The sequence below is a fragment of the Daphnia carinata genome, chromosome 3 (assembly GCF_022539665.2).
Source record: "Daphnia carinata strain CSIRO-1 chromosome 3, CSIRO_AGI_Dcar_HiC_V3, whole genome shotgun sequence".
Classification (NCBI taxonomy): domain Eukaryota; kingdom Metazoa; phylum Arthropoda; class Branchiopoda; order Diplostraca; family Daphniidae; genus Daphnia; species Daphnia carinata.
This window is the reverse complement of record NC_081333.1, coordinates 11881878-11905881: the sequence shown is the minus strand read 5'-3', so window position 1 is coordinate 11905881 and position 24004 is coordinate 11881878. Positions and strand designations below refer to the sequence as shown.

Genomic DNA, 24004 nt, shown 5'->3' with positions numbered 1-24004 from the left:
CCTAACTCGATTTCTTTTTTGAGCCGGTATATAAGCCTCTCTTAAACAGCCAAGAAGACACAGTTGCTTCCACACTTCCAAGACAACAACATGAAGGTAAGGAACTCAAACAGTAAAAGAAACTACTACAAAGTAGCTACTTGGAAGTAAAACGAGGTGTTTTTCTGTGAGTTTTATTTGTTAATGTAATCGAAATTGTCATCTATAACAGGTCTTGATCCTCGCTGCATTGGTCGCCGTCGTAGCCTCGCAGGGTTACCCCAAGCCACAGTACCCCAAACCGCAGTACCCCAAGCCACAATATCCCACTCCGGCATACCCTGCACCATCATACCCTACTCCGGCATACAAAGCTCCAGCCTACCCCGCACCCGCCTATCCTTCTCCGGCTTATGCCAAAACTCCTGAATACGTAAGTATTTAGTACGTAAAAAGCCATTATCTGGTATTCATTTCCTCAATTGTTACACTAGGCCCCCATGCCATACAGCTTTAACTGGGCCGTTAAGGACGATCCTTCCTACAACGACTACGCTCACCAAGAGACCAGTGATGACAAGGGTTACGTCACTGGTTCTTACCGAACTCTTCTTCCTGACGGCCGTACACAAATCGTGAACTACAAGGCTGACGACTACACTGGTTTCGTCGCTGACGTTAAGTACGAAGGAGAGGCCAAGGAATACAAGCCAGCTTACAAACCCGCTGGTTACCCAAGCCCGGCTTATCCAAGCCCATCTTACCCAAGCCCTGCTTATTCTGCGCCTAAATACCCAAGCCCTGCATATCCCAGCCCGTCCTACTCAGCTCCCAAATATCCAACAAAATATTAGATGTACCACATCGATTATAAGTCAATTGTAAACTAAAATTATCTTGAACTGAAATACATTCTATCTTAGTACGAAAGCTAAGCAAATCGATGTTGCTCTTCCGAAAAGTTACCTTTTTTGAAAACCGCAGGAATATCATTCTTGACCCACAACAATTATAACACCTGCACGTCCAACCTTTTGTCTTGTGCGATAATGAAATTGATGGCTTCATGCGAATCTTTCCCTTTACAGCTGACATTCTGGTTATTTGCAATGAACAAGCAGCCAGACCTGCTATGTAGCCCAGCGTTTCGTCAATTATACACTAGTATTTGTCGGTGAACTGATTCAGCAATTTGAATATTGCTAATGCGTTAGAACACTCATTTAGTATTCGTCATGTTCTGTTCTCTTTGATGGATTCCTACGAGTGAAGAATCAGAGCGACTTCCACAATTCACGCATCGGTTGTATTCAGTAACGACTGGCGTTTGTCATGATTGTAACGACCGATGATTAATAAATTTTTTAGTCATTTTCTTAACGTGCCGATGCAATGGCTTCACCGATTTCACGGGCAACATAAAATGAGGTGATTAGAATTATTTTTAAATTACTTTAAGAGGTAACAAAAGCGTTTCCCAACAACATTCTCTTGCCAATTGTTTTGTGTGCACACTAGACTACGCAGCTTCTAGAAAACGTGTCACTCTTCTATGGCCAATTTCTTATTCCAATGACCAGCAAATGAAGTTTCTCTCAAATGGATTTAGCAATCTATCAAGAGCCAATTCCAGGGGCGTTGACGGGGAACTTTTTTCATAGTTTCACACCCCTGGCCAGTGGTTTCCTTTGACCACAGGTCTCTCATTCGGAAACGTGAATGCATATGCATATGTTTTTTTAAAAAAACTTCATCGGTTATTCATCAGCTATTACTTTAGAGATTTTGCTGCATCCTAACTCAGAGGTCTCCATTCCGGTTATTGAAATTACGCTAGTATACTACATCATAATGGATAGACAGGGAATTCACTAGTAATTAGGTGTTTTAGTTTTTTACGGAACGTCATTTCAATCCCATTTGCATACACAAAGCACTTTTGTAATTTACTTCGCTAATTTCATAGATGTATAACTATCTAATGGCAATGCACCGTCCAGTCATTCAGGCATTTGGCATTTGTAGTTGGCTCTGAAAATCGGGTTTAACTTTGAACGTGTTTGGTTTTATGCTAAATTCTTAATACGACAAACTAAGTACGATTTCGATTCAAAATGTTATCGAGAATCACGAATATCGATGTCGTTTTGACGTGCGACTGAAAATGTAAAGAATATCAGCTCACTTTGTGAAATCGTTCAATCTCTGTATAAGGAAACATTCGTTCAGCAGCATTCCCATCTAAATTCTACAGCATCCTTCTGTCTTCTGAAAGTAGATCTTGGATACAGTCCCGAAATTATTACACATATACGTACGCGTGAGTTTTTTTTACTAAGTTTGTGATTTCTTACGCAAACTTGAAACCAATTGAAGGCGAGCCAGTTTTGAAAACGCATTGCTTAGCCGACCCAGCCCAAACTCGTTTTCTTTTTTTAGTGGTATAAAAGGCATGTACAGCAGTTGGAAAAGTCAGTTGAATTCTAACTTTCAAAGCATCAACATGAAGGTAAAAGAATTTAGTATACGCTTTTGTGCACCTGAATGGAAGTGACTCAGTTTCTGGCTATCACAAAGTACTGCACTCGATTCACGTTTTTTTATTTTCGTTTTGCACAGTTCATCATCCTCGCTGCATTGGTCGCCGTCGTGGCTTCTCAGGGCTACCCCAAGCCACAATACCCCAAGCCGCAGTATCCTGCCCCGGCATACCCTGCACCAGCATACCCAGCTCCGGCTTACAAGGCTCCAGCCTACCCTGCCCCTGCCTATCCATCTCCGTCATACAAGACGCCCGAATATGTAAGTCACGAAAACGAACCTCTTGTCTATCTGATTTAACGGTTTATCCATTGAATTGTAGGCCCCCATGCCATACAGCTTTAATTGGGCCGTTAAGGACGATCCTTCCTACAACGACTACGCTCACCAAGAGACCGCTGATGACAAGGGTTACGTCACTGGATCTTACCGCGTCCTTCTTCCCGATGGCCGCACTCAGATCGTCACCTACAAGGCCGATGACTACTCCGGCTACGTCGCTGATGTCAAGTACGAGGGCGAAGCCAAGTACTACAAGCCAGCTTACAAGCCCGCTGGCTACCCAAGCCCAGCTTACCCTAGCCCAGCTTACCCTAGCCCAGCTTACCCTGCACCTAAATATCCCAGCCCAGCTTACCCAGCTCCTAAATACCCAACCAAGTACTAGATAAACCAAATTGTTCCAAGTCAGCTGTATACTAAATTATTTTGGATACAAATACATTTCAATCGCACAAAAATTCTCTGTACGTAATCGACTGTATGCCTGCTTATTTTATTTTTACCCACCAATTTCGTGAAACTTAAACCGACGCAAGTCATTGGAAGTCTGGGGTGCAAATAGTTATGAAAACAACGGCAGAATACTATCTCATAATTAAAATCTACACGTCGTTTGTAATACAAGCAATGCATTTTCAGCCTCTAGTCACTTTACACATAAGCTTGTGTACGCATTAAGTTGACTATATCAAAAAATCATTATGCTCATTCCGCCGACTGAGTACATCATACAAGAGTATACTACGAAAGATTTAAATAAGGATCTAGGCACTTAGACTGTCAAAGTCTTCGTAATTTATGAGTCAAAGGCAACCATCTATCCTATACGCATGTATGACCTATACACTCTCACATAAAAGTAAAGATTTCGCCATGGCCCGTGTAAGTTAAATCTTTTTTGGGAAAGCTCTTATCAGCGTAACATGGCGTGTGCAATGGCAAGCAGAGGAGAGATGGAATACACCGGCAAAAAGACAAAATTCGAGGAAAGAAAAAACCAGTTTGTTTAATCGTTATGAGAAACTAAAAATAATAAAGTATATAAGCAAGCAATTTCCTTGAAAAGAAACTCGGAAAGGAAACTGAAAATTTGTGTAGTCGTTTTTACATCTAATCCCATTGATTCCCAGAAATCAAATGATTATTGGTTCAGCGACAAGCATTTTTCGAAGTTTCGTTTGTCGTATCGCTATAGCGATCATCGATTGAAACTTTCCAGTCCTAACTCGATTTCTTTTCCGTGCCGGTATATAAGCTCCTTTCAAGTTAGTGAGAAGGCACAGTTTCTTCTCAACCATCAACGTATCAACATGAAGGTAAGAGACTCCAGCAACACCATGAACTAAGAGCAACACAATGCCTAGTTTAGTGAAAGGAAAAATGATATCTTTCCTGTGAGTTTTAATGCCTTGCTTTGGTTCGTGTTGTGCCTACAGGTTTTCATTTTCGCTGCATTGATCGTCGTCGTAGCCTCCCAGGGTTACCCCAAGCCACAGTACCCTGCTCCAGCATATCCTACCCCAAACTACAAAGTTCCAGCCTATCCCGCACCCGCCTATCCTTCTCCTGCTTACGCCAAAACTCCGGAATATGTAAGTGCTTCATATACAAATGCCATTATCTCCTATTCATGTCCACGTTTGTTACAACATACAAGGCCCCCATGCCATACAACTTCAACTGGGCCGTTAAGGACGATCCCTCCTACAACGATTACGCACACCAAGAGACCGCTGATGACAAGGGATACGTTACCGGATCTTACCGCACTCTTCTTCCTGATGGTCGCACTCAGATCGTCAACTACAAAGCTGATGACTACACCGGTTACGTTGCTGATGTCAAATACGACGGAGAGGCCAAGGAATACAAGCCAGCTTACAGACCCGCTGGTTACCCAAGCCCTGCGTATCCATCTTACCCAAGCCCTGCATATTCTGCTTCCAAATACCCAAGCCCTGCATATCCTAGCCCAGCCTATCCATCACCGAAATACCCAACCAAATATTAGACGTGATAGATCAAGAACAAGTCAACTATAAACTAAAATAGTATGAACTAAAATGCGTTATGTCTTGATGAGAAAGTAAACAAATGAATCGAAAAATAAGTCGCAACTAGTCTGTTGTTTTTTACAACTTTAGCAGCTACAGCATTTAAGGCTCCAGCATCATCTAATTGAAATGATAACATAATGGAAAGCTTTTGAAACTCCGCATGGAAAGTTTTAATCCCTAGTTTAACTTCGATAATTTTGGACAGCTAAGCACACATTAAAAACGTCAGTATATAAGGCAAACCTCCGTAGAAATTAAATTTGAAAAATCAGTGCATGAACAACTGCACCATGATAGTGTGATACAAGTTGGTCTAACAAAATGATTCTGTAAGTTTAGCCGGGAGATCAGAAGTGAATTAACTAGAGATATCCAAATTTCGATTTTATGAATATCTGCTGGAACTGTTAGGCTCATAAACTTGCACTCTTGCAGTAGACTTCCCGATTAATAAAACTATTGGAAAATGTGAAAGATTTTCTCCATAATCGTAACTGCCATAATTTTTTTAAGATCTAAATCTTATTCGTATTACATGTAAGCGAAAGAACCTGTCAAACTGAGACACTGTCACAAAATCCTTTTGCTAATACATATTGCTACTGATATTTCAGACAGAACATTTGAAAATACAGCGACACAGCAAAGTTTCACAAAAATCCCATAGTTTCTTAAAGTGATAGGTCGACATTGAAGGCCAGCCGATGGTTTCGTGGTGTTTGGTTGGTCCAACCCTAATTCGATTTCTTTTTCCACCGGTATAAAAACTCCTCTCCAACAACCGAGAAGGCACAGTTACTTCCAAACTTCAAACACATCAACATGAAGGTAAGGAACTCAAGCAGCAACAAAAACTTGGCTAGATAGCAGCAAATACTGATGTCTTTCATGTGAGCTCAATATCTCGTTTTGGTCTATTCTTAAACTGCAGATCATTGTTCTTGCTGCCCTCATCGCCGTCGTAGCCTCCCAGGGTTACCCAAAGCCACAGTACCCCAAGCCACAATACCCCAAGCCACAGTACCCTACTCCGGCATATTCCGCACCAGCATACCCAGCTCCGGCCTACAAAGCTCCGGCCTACCCTGCCCCTGCCTATCCGTCTCCATCTTACAAGACTCCTGAATATGTGAGTCACGAAAAGAACCTCTTGTTTATCTTATCTAACGATTAATGCATTGGATTGTAGGCCCCCATGCCGTACAACTTCAACTGGGCCGTAAAGGATGACTACACCTACAACGACTACGCTCACCAAGAGACCGCTGATGATAAAGGATACGTGACCGGATCTTACCGCACTCTTCTTCCTGATGGTCGCACTCAGATCGTCGACTACAAAGCCGATGACTACACTGGATACGTCGCTGATGTTAAATACGACGGAGAGGCCAAGGAATACAAGCCAGCTTACAAACCCGCTGGTTACCCAAGCCCTGCGTATCCATCTTACCCAAGCCCTGCTTATTCTGCTTCCAAATACCCAAGCCCTGCATATCCTAGCCCAGCCTATCCATCACCGAAATACCCAACCAAATATTAGACGTGATAGATCCAGAACAAGTCAACTGTAAACTAAAATAGTATGAACTAAAATGCGTTATGTCTTGATGAGAAAGTAAACAAATGAATCGAAATGAACATTATTCTTAAGCAACCATTTTTCCTCGGAAACCGCGTGAATAGCCAAGAGAGCAATCGGGATAGTAATCAAGTTTCGCATTATTCATAACTCTGGCAGCTATTGCATTTAATAATCACACAGCACCCAATTCAAACTAAAACAAGTAAAAGTTCTTTGAATTCCATATGCAAAAACGGAACGCCCACTTTCCATTTGGATAAGTCTGATTAGTCCAGTTAACGTACGCAACGGTGAATATTTCCAGAGAATTTCTTGAGAAAAAATAGAAAATATGAATATGTAAACAACTGCCTTATGTGTATTGCACAACATAACCTATCATAACGATTTATTTCGTATCTTCGAACATGAAGACGCCTGGATTCCACCGCTAATTAATAAAAGCGTCAATAAAAATCGGCCCATTTTGGTATAAAGCCGCAGTGGGCAGGTAATATCTATTCCTAGTTCCCATCTGAGGTGTATCGGCAGGATAAATTACATTTCCGAATCACTGATGTTGCGACAGATTTACATTGTAATGAAATACTCCCGAAAGATGTGAAAGAATTGTTACGTTTGTAACCTGACAAGAACATTTTTCAAGTGCCAGACGTTTAGTAAACGTTATAACATATCATTGTCAGAAATGCTTACTATTTGAAAGTAAGCACGCAAAGAAAGGTGTCACAAAAATCAAAATAATTTCTGAAAGTGACAAGTCGACACTGAAGGCCAACTAATGATCCATGCTGCTCGGTTCAGCCCTAACTCGATTTCTTTTTGGCACCGGTATATAAGACTCTCTCCAACAACCTAGAAGGCACAGTTACTTCCACACTTCCAAGACAACAACATGAAAGTAAGGAACTCAAGAAGCAACCTAGACTAGTACAAAGTCGCTAGCTATATAATAGCAAACTTGAAGTGTTTTTTGCGAGTTTAAATTCTTAATTAGGTTCATCTTCTCTTCTATCTACAGGTTTTCATTCTCACTGCATTCGTCGCCGTCGTAGCTTCCCAGGGTTACCCCAAGCCACAGTATCCGAAACCGCAGTACCCCAAGCCACAATATCCCACTCCGGCATACCCTGCACCTTCATACCCTACGCCGTCGTACAAAGCTCCAGCCTACCCAGCACCCGCCTATCCTTCTCCGGCTTATGCCAAAACTCCTGAATACGTAAGTTTTCAGTACGTAAAAGCCATTATCTGGTATTCATTTCCATATTTGTTACTATATGTTAGGCTCCTATGCCATACAACTTCAACTGGGCCGTTAAGGACGATCCCTCTTACAACGATTACGCTCACCAAGAGACTGCTGATGACAAGGGTTACGTTACCGGATCTTATCGCACTCTTCTTCCTGATGGTCGCACACAGATCGTCGACTACAAAGCCGATGACTACACCGGATACGTAGCTGATGTCAAATACGACGGAGAGGCCAAGGAATACAAGCCAGCTTACAAACCCGCTGGTTACCCAAGCCCAGCTTATTCTGCACCTAAATATCCAAGCCCTGCATATCCTAGCCCAGCCTACCCATCCCCTAAGTATTCAACCAAATATTAGATGAGGCAGTTCAGTCATAAGTCAATTATAAACTAAACGCGCAAACCGAAAATACATTCTATCGTAACAAACAATCGAAATGAAATAACATTATCAATAAATCGGTTTTGATAAACGGTACAAAATGCTATCTTGAACGATGAGGGAATAACAAATTAACGCATCTAATATTCATACTTGCAGTAGCTAAAGCATTTCAGAATGACGCATCACCCATTTAAAATTAAAACATAGAAAGCTTTCCGAAATCTGCCGTAGCAAACATTTGACTTATGTGTAGGCTAGGTAGTTTTTCATAGTGAAGCAAATGTAAATAAAAGTTTATAGTATAAGTTAAATATTTTACAAATAAAAGGATACGTAAAATACACTTTTCGATTCTAACTGATAATTCAATGAGAATTACGAAAAATTGGTTAGCTTTGATATGAGACCAGAAGCGCGTGAGCTGAGTTTGAAGTGGAAGGGATGGGGAAATTTTCGAATTTAAGAAACCGACCGAATTTTCGCTCGTACCTGTGTTTCTGCAATATTATCAACAGGTTCATATGAGTTCTTGTTTAATATGAAAGAATGGCATATTATGTGTTCCTTGCCATGAATATTTATCAAGACAGAGAAATTTCGTTTCATGCGCGAAACAAAATAACCTATCAAACTCGGCCTTTGATGTGACACATTTCCTATGCGATCAAAGGTCTAAAACTAACCAACAGATCTACAGATTTTACGTCAGCACAAGAAGATGTTTGAAAACCAAAGTAATTTCAGAAAGTGACAGGTCGGTACTGATGGCCAGGCCAACACAAGTGATTCATGCTCTGTGCTAGACCAAACCCTAACTCGATTTCTTTTCGGGGCCGGTATAAAAGCCTCTCACCGACAACCGAGAGAGCACAGTTGCTTCTACACTTTCAAGACAACAACATGAAGGTAAGAAACTCATATAGAAACAGAAACTAGTATAAAATAGCTACATGGTAGCAAAGGCGAGGTGTTTCCTGTGAATTGAGTATGTTGCTGTGGTTCCTCCTTTCGTTTATCACAGGTTCTGATTCTCGCTGCATTGATCGCCGTCGTTGCCTCCCAGGGTTACCCCAAGTCACAATACTCCAAGCCGCAGTACCCCAAGCCGCAGTACCCCAAGCCACAATATCCCACTCCGGCATACCCTGCACCTTCATACCCTACTCCGGCGTACAAAGCTCCAGCCTACCCAGCACCCGCCTATCCTTCTCCGGCTTATGCCAAAACTCCTGAATACGTAAGTTTTAAGTACGTAAAAGCCATTATCTGGTATTCATTTCCACATTTGTAACTACATATTAGGCTCCTATGCCATACAACTTCAACTGGGCCGTTAAGGACGATCCCTCTTACAACGATTACGCTCACCAAGAGACTGCTGATGACAAGGGTTACGTTACCGGATCTTACCGCACTCTTCTTCCTGATGGTCGCACTCAGATCGTCGACTACAAAGCCGATGACTACACTGGATACGTCGCTGATGTCAAATACGACGGGGAGGCCAAGGAATACAAGCCAGCTTACAAACCCGCTGGTTACGCAAGCCCAGCGTACCCAAACCCATCTTACCCAAGCCCAGCTTATTCTGCACCTAAATATCCAAGCCCGTCATATCCTAGTCCGTCCTACTCATCCCCTAAGTATCCAACCAAATATTAGATGAGTCAGCCCAGTCATAAACCAACTATAAACTAAACGCGCAAACCGAAAATACATTCTATCGTAACAAACAATCGAATCGAATTATATTATCAATAAATCAGTTTGAGTAAAGAGCACGAATCGCTATCTTGAGCGATCAGGGAATATCAAATTAAGATACCTTACTTTCATACTTGAAATTGCTAAAGCATTTCGAAATGGGACATTAGCCATTTTAAACTAAAACATAGACACTTTTCGAAATCTGTCGTAGTAAACATTTTACCTAAGTGTAGGCTAGGTAGTTTTTCATAGTCAAGCAAACGTAAATGAAAGTTTATAATTTAAGTTGAATATTTTACGAATAAAAGGATACATAAAATACACTTTCGAAACTAACTGGTAACCCAATGAGAATTACGAAGTATTGGTTAACTTTGATATGAGATCAGAAGCGAGTGAGCTAGTTTGAAGTGGAAAAGCTGAAGAAATTTCCGAATTTAAGAAACCGGCAGAGCGTTCGCACGTCCGAACCTGTGATTCTGCGATATTCTCAACAGGTTCATACAAGTTCTTGCTTATGAGAGAATGGCACATTATGGGTTCCTTGCCATGAATATTTATCACGACTGCAAAATTTTGTTTCATGCGCGAAACAAAATAACCTATCAAACTCGGCCTTTGATGTGACAAATTTCCTATACGATCAAAGGACTAAAGTCAACCAACAGACATACAGATTTACCTTAGAACAAGAAGATGTTTGAAAACCAAAGTAATTTCAGAAAGTGACAGATTGGTACTGATGGCCAGGCCAAAACAAGTGATTCATGCTCTGTGCTAGACCAAACCCTAACTCGATTTCTTTTCGGGGCCGGTATATAAGCCTCTCTCCGACAACCAAGAGAGCACAGTTGCTATCACACTTCCAAGACAACAACATGAAGGTAAGAAACTCAAGTAGAAACAGAAACTAGTACAAAGTAGCTATATGGTAGCAAAAATGAAGTGTTTTCTGTGAATTGAATATGTTGTTGGGATTCCTCTTTTCGTTTATCAAAGGTCTTCGTTCTCGCTGCATTGATCGCCGTCGTTGCCTCCCAGGGTTACCCCAAGCCACAGTACCCTAAGCCCCAGTACCCGAAACCGCAATATCCCACTCCGGCATACCCTGCACCTTCATACCCTACTCCGGCGTACAAAGCTCCAGCCTACCCTGCACCAGCTTATCCTTCTCCGGCTTATGCCAAAACTCCGGAATACGTAAGTGTTTAGCACGTAAAAACCATTACCTGGTATTCATTTCCACATTTCTTACAACATATTAGGCTCCTATGCCATACAACTTCAACTGGGCCGTTAAGGACGATCCCTCCTATAACGATTACGCACACCAAGAGACCGCTGATGACAAGGGATACGTGACCGGTTCTTACCGCACTCTTCTTCCTGATGGTCGCACTCAGATCGTCGACTACAAAGCCGATGACTACACCGGTTACGTAGCCGACGTCAAGTACGACGGAGAGGCCAAGGAATACAAGCCAGCTAACAAACCCGCTAGTTATCCAAGCCCATCGTACCCAAGTCCAACTTACCCAAGCCCTGCTTATTCTGCTCCCAAATATCCAAGCTCATCATATCCTCGCCCAGCCTACCCATCACCTAAGTATCCATCCAAGTATTAAATGAACTTGCCTGATCAAAAGTCAACCGTAGACTAAATTATCTCGAACTGAAATACATGTTTTCAAAGAAAAATAAGTCGCAACTAGACTGTTGTTTTTTACAACTTTAGCAACTACAGCATTTAAGGCTCCAGCATCATCTAATTGAAATGATAACATAATGGAAAGCTTTTGAAACTCCGCATGGAAAGTTTTAATCCCTAGTTTAACTTCGATAATTTTGGACAGCTAAGCACACATTAAAAAACGTCAGTATATAAGGCAAACCTCCGTAGAAATTAAATTTGAAAAATCAGTGCATGAACAACTGCACCATGATAGTGTGATACAAGTTGGTCTAACAAAATGATCCTGTAAGTTTAGCCGGGAGATCAGAAGTGAATTAACTAGAGATATCCAAATTTCGATTTTATGAATATCTGCTGGAACTGTTAGGCTCCTAAACCTGCACTCTTGCAGTAGACTTCCCGATTAATAAAACTCTTGGAAAATGTGAAAGATTTTCTCCATAATCGTAACTGCCATAATTTTTTTTAAGATCTAAATCTTATTCGTATTACATGTAAGCGAAAGAACTTGTCAAACTGGGACACTGTCACAAAATCCTTTTGCTAATACATATTGCTACTGAATATTTCAGACAGAACATTTGAAAATACAGCGACACAGCAAAGTTTCACAAAAATCCCATAGTTTCTTAAAGTGATAGGTCGACATTGAAGGCCAGCCGATGGTTTCGTGGTGTTTGGTTGGTCCAACCCTAATTCGATTTCTTTTTCCACCGGTATAAAAACTCCTCTCCAACAACCGAGAAGGCACAGTTACTTCCAAACTTCCAACACATCAACATGAAGGTAAGGAACTCAAGCAGCAACAAAAACTTGGCTAGATAGCAGCAAATACTGATGTCTTTCATGTGAGCTCAATATCTCGTTTTGGTCTATTCTTAAACTGCAGATCATTGTTCTTGCTGCCCTCATCGCCGTCGTAGCCTCCCAGGGTTACCCAAAGCCACAGTACCCCAAGCCACAATACCCCAAGCCACAGTACCCTACTCCGGCATATCCCGCACCAGCATACCCAGCTCCGGCCTACAAAGCTCCGGCCTACCCTGCCCCTGCCTATCCGTCTCCATCTTACAAGACTCCTGAATATGTAAGTCACGAAAAGAACCTCTTGTTTATCTTATCTAACGATTAATGCATTGGATTGTAGGCCCCCATGCCGTACAACTTCAACTGGGCCGTAAAGGATGATCCCTCCTACAACGATTACGCTCACCAAGAGACCGCTGATGATAAAGGATACGTGACCGGATCTTACCGCACTCTTCTTCCTGATGGTCGCACTCAGATCGTCGACTACAAAGCCGATGACTACACCGGATACGTCGCTGATGTTAAATACGACGGAGAGGCCAAGGAATACAAGCCAGCTTACAAACCCGCTGGTTACCCAAGCCCAGCGTACCCAAGCCCATCTTACCCTAGCCCTGCTTATTCTGCTCCAAAATACCCAAGCCCAGCTTATTCCGCTCCGAAATACCCAAGCCCTGCATATCCAAGCTCAGCTTATCCATCACCCAAATATCCAACCAAATATTAGATGCGTGAATACGATTATAAGTCCATTGTAAATCAAATTATCTTGAACTAAAATACATTCTATCTTAGTAAGAAAACCAAAGTCTTTTGGAATGTTACTTTTCTGTGCAAACGCCGTGAAAAGTCTTCGCTGATTACACCCTGCTGCACTGATCGTTGCAAAACGAGACTATCTTGACCGATGTCTTTGTATTTAGGCTACATAACTGAACAACCAGCCGTCACTTTATTTTGTCAATTTCTCTTCAGCCAATTTATTGTAAATTTTACAATAAAGAAAGTAACTAAAATCTTGTGTGAAAAATTTGTTTCGCCATTTAAATTTTCACAAAGCCAGTGTACACAATTACATGTATACACAAAGAAATGGGAATAAAACGTGAAGTCCAAATTTCGACATTCTTCACGAATTATCCAACAATTTCACTTCACGTTTTTTTTTGTAGGATAATCAATCGAAAGGCCTTCACATTTGCGAAGCATTATGTGGCACATCGTTATCTTAATCGTTATTTAAAACGATAATGAAGATGGACAGTGCACACAAACTTCTGTAACCAACTCCACTTTTCCACATCCCAGCGATTCCATCAAAAATTTTGCGCTTCCAGTAAAATAAAAGTCCATTATGTACTAAAACAAATAAACAAAAATGAATTCCTGAACATTATATTAATACTCTTACTTTCGATCTAGAATCCTAGCAAATTTTAAGTTTTTGGATGCGCTCATTTGTTTTTTCCCCTATCGAAAGCATTCACCAATAATTGAAAGGTCTAGGCAAAACTTCTTTCCAATAATTGTATTTGATAAGAATAATTTGCATTTGTCATATGAGGCTTGCATTATAATGTTTGAATAATTTTTATAAAATACTTTAATATCTGGTGGGGTATTTAGGTGCGGGATACGAAGGATAAGACGGAGGTCGGTATGACGGATAAGAAGGAGCTGGATAATCGTTCTTGTAAGGCGGTTTAGGATAGGATGGCTTTGGGTACGAGGGCGAAGAATAGGCTGGTTTATATTCCGGATAAGCAGCAGGCTTGTAAGGAGCTGGCTTGTTTTCAGGATATTTAGCTTCTCCTTCGTACTTGACGTCAGCGACGTATCCGGTGTAATCATCAGCCTTGTAAGCAACAGTCTGTTTGCGTCCATCGGGAAGATCAACGCTATAGGATCCAGTAACGTAGCCCTTATCGTCACCAGTCTCTTGATGATTGTAGTTGTTGTAACTGTAGGCATCCTTCACTTCCCATGCGAAATCGTACGGCGTTGGTGTCTGTGTTGAAAGTAGTCCACATAATGAAATGGCTTGTATACCGTGAATCTTTCAAAATTCGATATGCTTACCTCATAAGTCTGTGGGTAGGCAGGTCTGGCGTAATCTGCGCTAGGATACGATGGTTTGGGATAAGATGGGTATGAAGGTTTAGGGTACGTCGGATAACTCGGTGATGGATAGGCCGGTGACTTGTAGGAAGGCCTGTTAGGATACGATTGGCCATTAACGGCAACCAAAGCGACGAGAACGATGCAGAGAAAGACCTGAGCGATGAATATTTAAAGTGTGTTAATATCTTTAGACTCAAGTTTGCTGCAAGACACGGTCAGTTTTACCTTCATGTTGAACTTGCGATGACTCAAATGAGACTGATGCTTTTCAAACCGTTTTGGCTTTCCTTTTATACGATTTCAAATCGCTTGGTGGGCGTGGCGTTTGCAGGGAGATCTTGGTTTACCCATTTATTACACACTTAGATCAGTCACCGGGTCCTGAGTACAGCTGACACAGTTTTGGGTTTAGAATGCTCATCCAATGGTGACGGACTCGAAAGGGCCTCCCCGGTGGCACCGGCGAAGAAAGTTACTCACCTCTTCGCTACAAGCAGCGCTATATGGTAATGACGTCAACGCACGCTGTACTACACGATTCTCCCATCAGTTCGTGTTATGTCACGATTCATTTTGTTTGGCACATTGCGACCATAATCTAGAAGCGTGTACGCACACTTGTACTTTCCTTTCTCAGCGTTTGCTTCGCTTCATTACCTTATTATTTTTTTTTCGTGACAGCATTTTTGTTTATTGCATACGATTGTTGGGTTCTTCAACGTTTGCCCCCTTTCTGCAATTTCATATCAAATTTCATGATTGTGTGCATTTTTTTTTAAATATTGGGCAATAGCTCTATGTCTTCGCCAGTTTTTTATTGTATCGGCCGATGAGAAAGAAAGGAATTAGTTATATGATACCTGTTTGAAGAATAGTTTGACGTCATTACCTAAAAGTCTAGCATAGTTAGAATGCAAAAGAAGGTTTTTCAAGCAAATACTAAACTTTGCCAGGCAATTAAAGAGTCGATGGGCAAATGACAAACGAGACCACAAAATCGAGGTTGTATTATACAAATATATTGAACTAAAAAGGACATTATCTTTGAAGCTAAAATAACCAGTGGTGAAATGAGGTCCTATTTCTGTCACAACAAGTTTACCTCTTATATTGATTGCATAAACCCCCGCGGTATATTTGAATTTCTCGATTGCTTTTGCCTTCAAACATCCAAACTGAAATTACTATAAGAATTTCATGGCTGAAGTTCGATTGTTTGAGGTTAAATATAGCTTACGAAATATTCTGCAACATCCCTAACATTTGCCATTCGGCTAAACAGAGAGGCTGGGCATCACTTATCTCCGAATCGTGACTAAGTCATCTGCTTTCGTCTGCCGAAAAAAAAAATATACCGAAACACGCAAGGGTAGCGCAAGTGATGAAAGTGTTCCCTACACCGCAAACAAGAGCGACAGACTCACGCGGAACGCTCAGTGATTTCATACTTTCTTCTCGCCAAAAAATTCACAAGTTCGTTTTCGTCCAGCCACAATTTGAAAATAAAAGTTTCACATTGCAGGCTCGTGACGGTCGCTTTTTTTTCCTTCAAACTGGCTCAAGGAAAAAAGGGCGAGGAGAAGAAAGAAAAATTCGCTATTAATACGCGCTTGTTAACCGACGAATTTGCAATTAAAAATTCACCAAGAGATCTGGAACGAGGTTTTCTTGATTACTAGCCATTACGTTCCAAACAGTTTGAATGGCTTAATGCGAACCATTCAACATTATGGATGAGCATGGTAAAAACCTGAATGCTTGTATGATCAAATAAAATCTGGTTCTTTATTTTGGCTACAAATTATTTTGTTGAATAGACGTAAAATTCTATAGTACTAGTATATTGCCAACAGCTATTACGTCATTATCTTTATCGGTTGATCATTAATTCAGGCGAAAGCTTTGAATAATACACCGAGACGTTTGATTTTCAGCTTTTCACTGATGGAATATATAAAGTAATAGTTGTTGTTGAGGACGATTTTATGCGAAAAAAATTCGGTGAGACGATGAAATCCAAAATTAAAATCGAGAATCCAATTTAGGTTGCTTTCATTGTATATAGAGATGCATTGTAATTCTAAATGGCATTTACTATTTCATCTATTCTTTTGAGTTTGCGAAACGAATTTATTTATTTAGGTGTATGAAAACTAAAAGACACAATTCTGGGAAGAATTTGGCACTCTATGACGAATTGCCATAAGTTGATTTAAACAAGGGTTGCGGTAAGTGCTCAACAAGGCTGTTCAGAATGTCGATGGTATTTTCGTTAGACAAATATAAGGTATAGTTGAAATATTGCGTTAAAATAATTCTATTTACTTTTCAATCTCCATACAAATAATTATGAATAAAATATGTTGTACAAGAATTGGTCGTCAGCAGAGGCAACATGGTTTAGTACTGGATTAGTACTGTTTGGATGATTTGTAATCGTTTTGGTAAGAGGCCTTTGGATAAGCAGATGGAGCTGGGTATTTATCCGTCATGTACGGAGTAGATGGGTAGCTTGGTGGGTATTCAGCCTTGTATGAAGGGGCATTGTATGAGGGGGTAGGATAAGGGTAAGAAGAAGGAGCCTTGTATGAGGGCTTGGGTGAAGGGTAAGAAGAAGCACCCTTGTACGGAGCCGGAGCATAGTTGTCCTCGTACTTGGGTTCTCCGGTATATTGCACGTCAGCAACGTATCCGTAAGAATCGGCCTTGTAGTTGACGGTCTGAGTTGTGCCATCGGGGAGATAGACGAAGTAGGATCCCTTAACGTTTCCATAGCCGTCACTAGACTCTTGTTGGCCGAAGTTGGTGTATGTATAGTCATCCTTTACTTTATAGGCGAAGTCGTAGGGTTGTGGAGACTATGAGAAAAGGGATGCAAATGTATAAGCTATCATGGTTCTTGCAACACTAAGTAATAACACTTACCGCATAATAGTCGGGGCCAGAATAATCTTTCTTGTTTTGATTGTAATCATTGTTGTAGTCTTGCTTGTTGTCCTTTTTGTAGCCCTGACCGTAGTTCATCGGCTGGTAATAATCACTTTTGGCGTAGGGGTCGTTTTGGTACACTCCACCAGCAGCAGCAACGGCGACAAGAGCGGCGAAAAGGAAAATCTATATCAAATTATTGATAAAACAATGAGTAAAAAGGAGAAATGTATGGATGACTTTTGAAAAAGAAGTTGGTTTACCTTCATGTTGGAGCTGAGAGAGTTCAAATGAAACTATGCTCTTTCGATGACTCCACCTGGGGTTTATATACTGCGATTCTTGAATGAATTTTCTTATCGCTGTCCTCGGCTGGACTCGTTTTCGAAATAAGCGCTGTCTGTTTCTCAAACCAGTGCATTAGTAAACTCCACCATTGCATTACACAACATCGGTCTCATTTAAATCGACATATTTGGACAAAGGCTTCTTACCTCTCTCTGTGCGAGAAAGTAGTCACCTCGAACCAAAAATATATCAAGAGCATTTGTTTCAATCACACGGCTATATTTAGTTAATTATTCAGCAAACCTTTACTGACAAACTCATTTAGGGCTAACAATCCATGCGTCCTGCCCTGTCATTTGACTGTCAAGGTTTTGTTAAAGCATAATGGCTTGTGTCGCATAATATTTTTGGCCAATAGTCATATGCTTTTTAGCTTTCGTTATATTGAGAATTCATTTTCACATTTTCAGTACCGAAGGACCAAATACAAATGGCATTTAACCATACATGAAGTTCAGGTTACACTGAAGATTCTTCATATTACGTATACGGCTATTTCATTTTGATCTTCATGGTTTCGATGAATTGCACTACCATTTCTTCGGTAAAATGCATTGCACAGATGTTGATTTGCAAGAAATAGTGACCTTCAGTGAATTTCTGTGGTGAAATGGACATTGGATAACGAAAAAAGTCTATAAAGCTAGTAACTTAAGAAGCACTCGAAAAAACGAAATAAATTCTTTTGTTGTAGCAAAGAATGAGTTTCAGCAAAAGCTAAGGAATTATTTTATTTCAACATTATGGATTATTTAAAAGAATTTACCTCGAAGATTTCTGTTTAATCATCAGGTAGCCATCAAAATCTGATTCGTTTTGGATTTTATTATTTTCAAGCTTAAATAATTGTAATATGTGGTATAAGATCTCATCTTTCACAAATATAAGGAACACATCATTTTTAGATATCTTCTTTTTATTCCTTAATCTCTAATCAAATAATTATGGATAACATATACGTTGTACAAGAATTCGTCGGCAGAATGGCACAGCATTGTTTAGTACTGGTTTAGTACTTTTTGGGTGGTTTGTAATCGTTTTGGTAAGAGGTCGTTGGATAAGCTGAGGGAGTTGGGTATTTATCCGTCATGTACGGAGTAGATGGGTAGCTTGGTGGGTATTCAGCCTTGTATGAAGGGGCATTGTATGAGGGGGTAGGATAAGGGTAAGAAGAAGGAGCCTTGTATGAGGGCTTGGGTGAAGGGTAAGAAGAAGCACCCTTGTACGGAGCCGGAGCATAGTTGTCCTCGTACTTGGGTTCTCCGGTATATTGCACGTCAGCAACGTATCCGTAAGAATCGGCCTTGTAGTTGACGGTCTGAGTTTTGCCATCGGGGAGATAGACGAAGTAGGATCCCTTAACGTTTCCATAGCCGTCACTAGACTCTTGTTGGCCGAAGTTGGTGTATGTATAGTCATCCTTTACTTTATAGGCGAAGTCGTAGGGTTGTGGAGACTATGGGAAAAGGGATGCAAATGTATAAGCTATAATGGTTCTTGCAACACTAAGTAACAACACTTACCGCATAATAGTCGGGGCCAGAATAATCTTTCTTGTTTTGATTGTAATCATTTTTGTAGTCTTGCTTGTTGTCCTTTTTGTAGCCCTGACCGGAGTTCATCGGCTGGTAACCATCACTTTTGGCGTAGGGGTCGTTTTGGTACACTCCACCAGCGGCAGCAACGGCGACAAGAGCGGCGAAAAGGAAAATCTTTTTGAAAAACAATAATAATGAATGGTAAAAGACTAGGTATTCTAATTATGGTATTCGAATTTCCAGAACGCTGCCTTACCTTCATGTTGGAGCTGAGATAGTTCAGATGAAACTGTGCTCTTTCGATGCTTACGACTGGGGTTTATATACACGAATTGGTATATGGTTACTAAAGAACGTTCAGACTCATTAGCTATTTTTTTTATTTATTTATTCATTCCAGTGTAAATTTACTTTCAAATTTAAGAGTAAATGCGATTTTCCATTAAAGGTGACCTCCTATGGTGAGCTATTTGTTTTGGGCTTCTTAAACTACATACTATGGGTTTAATCAACTCCTGCCCTAGTTTTGCTTAAATGAATTCTACTAGTGGGAAAAATTTCCATTCTAGAAGCTGGAAATTACAAGCGCAAGGTGCAACATTATGTTTGGGAATATATTCCGGTTTTGTTAATCTCTTGAACTGAATGAATGTTTTTCGGAACTGTTGCCGCTTTTCAATTTCGCTACATTTAAAGTCAAATAGTTCCCATTAAATATATGTGGTATCATTGAACATCAAACTGTTTGGAACCTTTTCTTCACGTCAAAGACAAAAATTACGACGCGTAATTTTGAAAACTGATTTACTAGACCAATCGTTTTGCAACGGCACAAAAGAGTCACCTTTTTCAACAACATATAATAATGTATATTTGTTTTCCATAAATATAGATATGGGTGACAACGCAATATTATCAGTCATTCAAGGTTTTCATCCTCTATAAAGTGAGAAATGTGGAAGGTGTATTTATATTGCTGGACAAGACGACTCGTACGTATAGCATGAATATCACAGAAGAATGACTATGTGCAGGAAGGCTACTGAAACAAACGCGTGACACTAACGCGAGTCAGCAAATACAAATTCTAAGTAACGTAATATCTAAATGCTTCATGCCAAGACCATATAGCGTTATACTTATCGGTGCGGTAACTACAGATGGGAACAGGAATAAAAGGTAGTTGCGCCATATTTAAAACTAAACCTCGCTGTTGTGAAACTAGAGCGAGTTAGCCATTATAGAAGCCCGTATGTCAAATATGGTATATAAGCCCCACATCAAAACGAGAAAAAAGCACAGTTTCATTTGAACTCTCTCAGCTCCAACATGAAGGTAAACCAACTTCTTTTTCAAAAGTCATCCATACATTCTCGTTTTTACTCGTTTCATTGTTAATATTTTGAAAAAGATTTTCCTTTTCGCCGCTCTTGTTGCCGTTGCTGCCGCTGGTGGAGTATACCAAAACGACCTCTACGCCAAAGGTGATGGTTACCAGCCGATGAACTACGGTCAGGGCTACAAAAAGGACAACAAGCAAGACTACAACAATGATTACAATCAAAACAAGAAAGATTATTCTGGCCCCGACTATTATGCGGTAAGTGTTATTACTTAGTGTTGCAAGAACCATGATAGCTTATACATTTGCATCCCTTTTCTCATAGTCTCCACAACCCTACGACTTCGCCTATAAAGTAAAGGATGACTATACATACACCAACTTCGGCCAACAAGAGTCTAGTGACGGCTATGGAAACGTTAAGGGATCCTACTTCGTCTATCTCCCCGATGGCACAACTCAGACCGTCAACTACAAGGCCGATTCTTACGGATACGTTGCTGACGTGCAATATACCGGAGAACCCAAGTACGGCGACAACTATGCTCCGGCTCCGTACAAGGGTTCTTCTTCTTACCCTTCACCCAAGCCCTCATACAAGGCTCCTTCTTCTTACCCTTATCCTACCCCCTCATACAAGGCTCCTTCTTCTTACCCTTCACCTACTTCCTCATACAATGTTCCTTCTTCTTACTCTGCACCTACCCATTCATACAAGGGTCAATACCCACCAATGTACCCATCTACTCCGTACATGACGGATAAATACCCAACTCCCTCAGCTTATCCAACGACCTCTTATCAAAACGATTACGAACCATCCAAAAGGTACTGATCCAGTACTAAGCCATGTTGTTCCATACTGACGACGAATTCTTGTACAACTTATGTTATCCATAATTATTTGACTAGAGATTAAAGGAATAAAAAGAACAGATCTAAAAATGATGTTCTCCTTCTATTTGTGAAAGATGAGATTTCATCCCACATATTATAAGTATGTAAGCTTGAAAAGAATGAAGTCCAAAACGAATCAAATTTTAATGGCTGCTTGTTGATTAAACAGAAATCTTTGACTTAATTCTTTTAAACATCCATAATATAGAAATTAAATAATTTTTTTCCTTTTGCTGAAACTCGTTCTTTGCTCGAAGCAAAAAAGTTTACTTCGCTTTTGCGAACGCCACGTAAACAACTAGCTTTATAGTCGCTCTTCGTCATCCAATGTCCATTTCACCACAAAAATTCCTTGAAAGTCACAATCTCTTGCAAATCAACGCCGGTGCAATGCATTTTACTGGAGAAATGGTAGTAGAGTTAATCGAAACCATGAAAATCAAAATGAAAGAGCCGCATAAGTAATATGAAGAATCTTCAGTGTAACCTGAACTTGAGGTATTGTCAAATGCCATTAGTATTTGATCTTTTGGTACTGAAAATGTGCAAATCAATTTTCAATATAACGGAAGCTAAAAAGCATATGATTATTGACCAGAGAAAGTATGCAACAGAAACCATCATGCATTAACAAACTTTGAGAGTCAAAATAACAGCAGGTCGCATGAATTGTAAGCCCCAAATGAGTTTGTTAGTAAAAGTGTCCTGAATAATTTAACTAAATATAACCGTTTGATTGAAACAAATGCTCTTGATATATTTTTGATTCGAGGTGACTACTTTCTCGCACAGAGAGAGGTAAGAAGCCTTTGTCCAACCATGTCGGTTTAAATGAGATCGATGTTGTGTAATGCAATAGCGGAGCATACTAATGCACCGGTTTGAGAAACAGACAGCGCTTATGTCGAAAACGAGTCCAGCCGAGGACAGCGAAAAGAAAATTCGTACAAGAATTGCGGTATATAAACCCCAGATGAAATCATCGAAAGAGCATAGTTTCATTTGAACCTCTCGCAGCTCCAACATGAAGGTATACCAACTTCTTCTTCAAAAGTCATCCATTCATTTCTTCTTTTTACTCATTGCTTTGTTAATAATTTGAAAAAGATTTTCCTTTTCGCCGCTCTTATCGCCGTTGCTGCCGCTGGTGGAGTATACCAAAACGACCCCTACGCCAAAAGTGATTATTACCAGCCGATGAACTACGGTCAGGGCTACAAAAAGGACAACAAGCAAGACTACAACAATGATTACAATCAAAACAAGAAAGATTATTCTGGCCCCGACTATTATGCGGTAAGTGTTATTACTTAGTGTTGCAAGAACCATGATAGCTTATACATTTGCATCCCTTTTCTCATAGTCTCCACAACCCTACGACTTCGCCTATAAAGTAAAGGATGACTATACATACACCAACTTCGGCCAACAAGAGTCTAGTGACGGCTATGGAAACGTTAAGGGATCCTACTTCGTCTATCTCCCCGATGGCACAACTCAGACCGTCAACTACAAGGCCGATTCTTACGGATACGTTGCTGACGTGCAATATACCGGAGAACCCAAGTACGAGGACAACTATGCTCCGGCTCCGTACAAGGGTGCTTCTTCTTACCCTTCACCCAAGCCCTCATACAAGGCTCCTTCTTCTTACCCTTATCCTACCCCTTCATACAAGGCTGAATACCCACCAATGTACCCATCTACTCCGTACATGACGGATAAATACCCAACTCCCTCAGCTTATCCAACGACCTCTTACCAAAACGATTACAAACCACCCAAAAAGTACTAAACCAGTACTAAACAATGCTGTGCCATTCTGACGACGAATTCTTGTACAACGTATGTTATCCATAATTATTTGATTAGAGATTAAGGAATAAAAAGAAGATATCTAAAAATGATGTGTTCCTTATATTTGTGAAAGATGAGATCTTATACCACATATTACAATTATTTAAGCTTGAAAATAATAAAATCCAAAACGAATCAGATTTTGATGGCTACCTGATGATTAAACAGAAATCTTCGAGGTAAATTCTTTTAAATAATCCATAATGTTGAAATAAAATAATTCCTTAGCTTTTGCTGAAACTCATTCTTTGCTACAACAAAAGAATTTATTTCGTTTTTTCGAGTGCTTCTTAAGCTACTAGCTTTATAGACTTTTTTCGTTATCCAATGTCCATTTCACCACAGAAATTCACTGAAGGTCACTATTTCTTGCAAATCAACATCTGTGCAATGCATTTTACCGGAGAAATGGTAGTACAATTCATCGAAACCATGGAGATCAAAGTGAAATAGTCGCATACGTAATACGAAGAATTTCCAGTGTAACCTGAACTAGATGTATGGTTAAATGCTATTTGTATTTGATGCCTCGGTACTGAAAATGTGTAAATCCATTCTCAATATAGCGTAAGCTAAAAAGCATACGACTATTGAGGAGAGAAATTATGCGACAGAAACAATCATGCATTAACAAACCGTGACCGTCAAAATGAAAGGGCAGTTTGCATGACTTGT

At 40.3% G+C, this 24004-nt stretch overlaps 10 protein-coding genes across 16 annotated transcripts; 7 read left to right on the top strand and 3 right to left on the bottom strand.

Moving 5' to 3' along the window:
* Positions 1 to 50: 50 nt before the first annotated feature.
* Positions 51 to 6500, top strand: LOC130698559 (adhesive plaque matrix protein-like). Of its 5 annotated transcripts, none has more exons than XM_057521236.2 (3): positions 51 to 96; positions 212 to 412; positions 474 to 923. In XM_057521236.2, the coding sequence occupies exons 1-3, from the start codon at positions 91 to 93 to the stop codon at positions 831 to 833; spliced, it is 567 nt and encodes a 188-aa protein (XP_057377219.2). In that variant the 5' UTR covers positions 51 to 90; the 3' UTR covers positions 834 to 923. The 5 variants fall into 5 exon arrangements, with proteins under 5 accessions (XP_057377219.2, XP_059350704.1, XP_057377218.1 ...); XM_059494721.1 differs by lacking the exons at positions 212 to 412; positions 474 to 923 and adding exons at positions 5791 to 5988; positions 6049 to 6500 and having other exon boundaries at positions 82 to 96; XM_057521235.2 differs by lacking the exons at positions 51 to 96; positions 212 to 412; positions 474 to 923 and adding exons at positions 2448 to 2488; positions 2599 to 2781; positions 2843 to 3260.
* LOC130698568 (cuticle protein 8-like) lies at positions 4029 to 4919 on the top strand. The gene is made up of 3 exons (XM_057521244.2): positions 4029 to 4118; positions 4239 to 4394; positions 4460 to 4919. Exons 1-3 carry the CDS (start codon positions 4113 to 4115, stop codon positions 4811 to 4813), a joined length of 516 nt encoding a protein of 171 aa, XP_057377227.1. The 5' UTR covers positions 4029 to 4112; the 3' UTR covers positions 4814 to 4919.
* Positions 6501 to 7317: 817 nt separating the features above from the next.
* LOC130698566 (adhesive plaque matrix protein-like) lies at positions 7318 to 8135 on the top strand. Its single transcript, XM_057521242.1, has 3 exons — positions 7318 to 7345; positions 7466 to 7666; positions 7732 to 8135. The coding sequence occupies exons 1-3, from the start codon at positions 7340 to 7342 to the stop codon at positions 8059 to 8061; spliced, it is 537 nt and encodes a 178-aa protein (XP_057377225.1). The 5' UTR covers positions 7318 to 7339; the 3' UTR covers positions 8062 to 8135.
* Positions 8136 to 8963: 828 nt separating this feature from the next.
* On the top strand, positions 8964 to 9824 carry LOC130698560 (adhesive plaque matrix protein-like). The gene is made up of 3 exons (XM_057521237.2): positions 8964 to 8994; positions 9110 to 9325; positions 9391 to 9824. The coding sequence occupies exons 1-3, from the start codon at positions 8989 to 8991 to the stop codon at positions 9748 to 9750; spliced, it is 582 nt and encodes a 193-aa protein (XP_057377220.1). The 5' UTR covers positions 8964 to 8988; the 3' UTR covers positions 9751 to 9824.
* Positions 9825 to 10646: 822 nt separating this feature from the next.
* Positions 10647 to 11440, top strand: LOC130698562 (adhesive plaque matrix protein-like). Its single transcript, XM_057521238.2, has 3 exons — positions 10647 to 10679; positions 10795 to 10995; positions 11061 to 11440. The coding sequence occupies exons 1-3, from the start codon at positions 10674 to 10676 to the stop codon at positions 11418 to 11420; spliced, it is 567 nt and encodes a 188-aa protein (XP_057377221.1). The 5' UTR covers positions 10647 to 10673; the 3' UTR covers positions 11421 to 11440.
* An 803-nt stretch (positions 11441 to 12243) lies between these two features.
* LOC130698558 (adhesive plaque matrix protein-like) lies at positions 12244 to 13101 on the top strand. Its single transcript, XM_057521234.2, has 3 exons — positions 12244 to 12274; positions 12378 to 12575; positions 12636 to 13101. The coding sequence occupies exons 1-3, from the start codon at positions 12269 to 12271 to the stop codon at positions 13023 to 13025; spliced, it is 594 nt and encodes a 197-aa protein (XP_057377217.1). The 5' UTR covers positions 12244 to 12268; the 3' UTR covers positions 13026 to 13101.
* Positions 13102 to 13811: 710 nt separating this feature from the next.
* LOC130698556 (adhesive plaque matrix protein-like) lies at positions 13812 to 14773 on the bottom strand. The gene is made up of 3 exons (XM_057521230.1): positions 14645 to 14773; positions 14378 to 14572; positions 13812 to 14306 (listed from the first exon to the last, which is right to left on the bottom strand). Exons 1-3 carry the CDS (start codon positions 14648 to 14650, stop codon positions 13902 to 13904), a joined length of 606 nt encoding a protein of 201 aa, XP_057377213.1. The 5' UTR covers positions 14651 to 14773; the 3' UTR covers positions 13812 to 13901.
* Positions 14774 to 16765: 1992 nt separating this feature from the next.
* Positions 16766 to 17656, bottom strand: LOC130698551 (adhesive plaque matrix protein-like). Its single transcript, XM_057521226.2, has 3 exons — positions 17611 to 17656; positions 17345 to 17533; positions 16766 to 17277 (listed from the first exon to the last, which is right to left on the bottom strand). The coding sequence occupies exons 1-3, from the start codon at positions 17614 to 17616 to the stop codon at positions 16831 to 16833; spliced, it is 642 nt and encodes a 213-aa protein (XP_057377209.1). The 5' UTR covers positions 17617 to 17656; the 3' UTR covers positions 16766 to 16830.
* Positions 17657 to 18675: 1019 nt separating this feature from the next.
* On the bottom strand, positions 18676 to 19530 carry LOC130698553 (adhesive plaque matrix protein-like). The gene is made up of 3 exons (XM_057521227.2): positions 19490 to 19530; positions 19219 to 19407; positions 18676 to 19151 (listed from the first exon to the last, which is right to left on the bottom strand). Exons 1-3 carry the CDS (start codon positions 19493 to 19495, stop codon positions 18705 to 18707), a joined length of 642 nt encoding a protein of 213 aa, XP_057377210.1. The 5' UTR covers positions 19496 to 19530; the 3' UTR covers positions 18676 to 18704.
* Positions 19531 to 20535: 1005 nt separating this feature from the next.
* LOC130698555 (adhesive plaque matrix protein-like) lies at positions 20536 to 23286 on the top strand. Of its 3 annotated transcripts, none has more exons than XM_059494718.1 (3): positions 20536 to 20568; positions 20645 to 20833; positions 20901 to 21410. In XM_059494718.1, the coding sequence occupies exons 1-3, from the start codon at positions 20563 to 20565 to the stop codon at positions 21408 to 21410; spliced, it is 705 nt and encodes a 234-aa protein (XP_059350701.1). In that variant the 5' UTR covers positions 20536 to 20562. The 3 variants fall into 3 exon arrangements, with proteins under 3 accessions (XP_059350701.1, XP_059350702.1, XP_057377357.1); XM_059494719.1 differs by lacking the exons at positions 20645 to 20833; positions 20901 to 21410 and adding exons at positions 22580 to 22768; positions 22836 to 23286 and having other exon boundaries at positions 20546 to 20568; XM_057521374.2 differs by lacking the exons at positions 20536 to 20568; positions 20645 to 20833; positions 20901 to 21410 and adding exons at positions 22482 to 22502; positions 22580 to 22768; positions 22836 to 23286.
* The last annotated feature ends 718 nt before the right edge of the window (positions 23287 to 24004 follow it).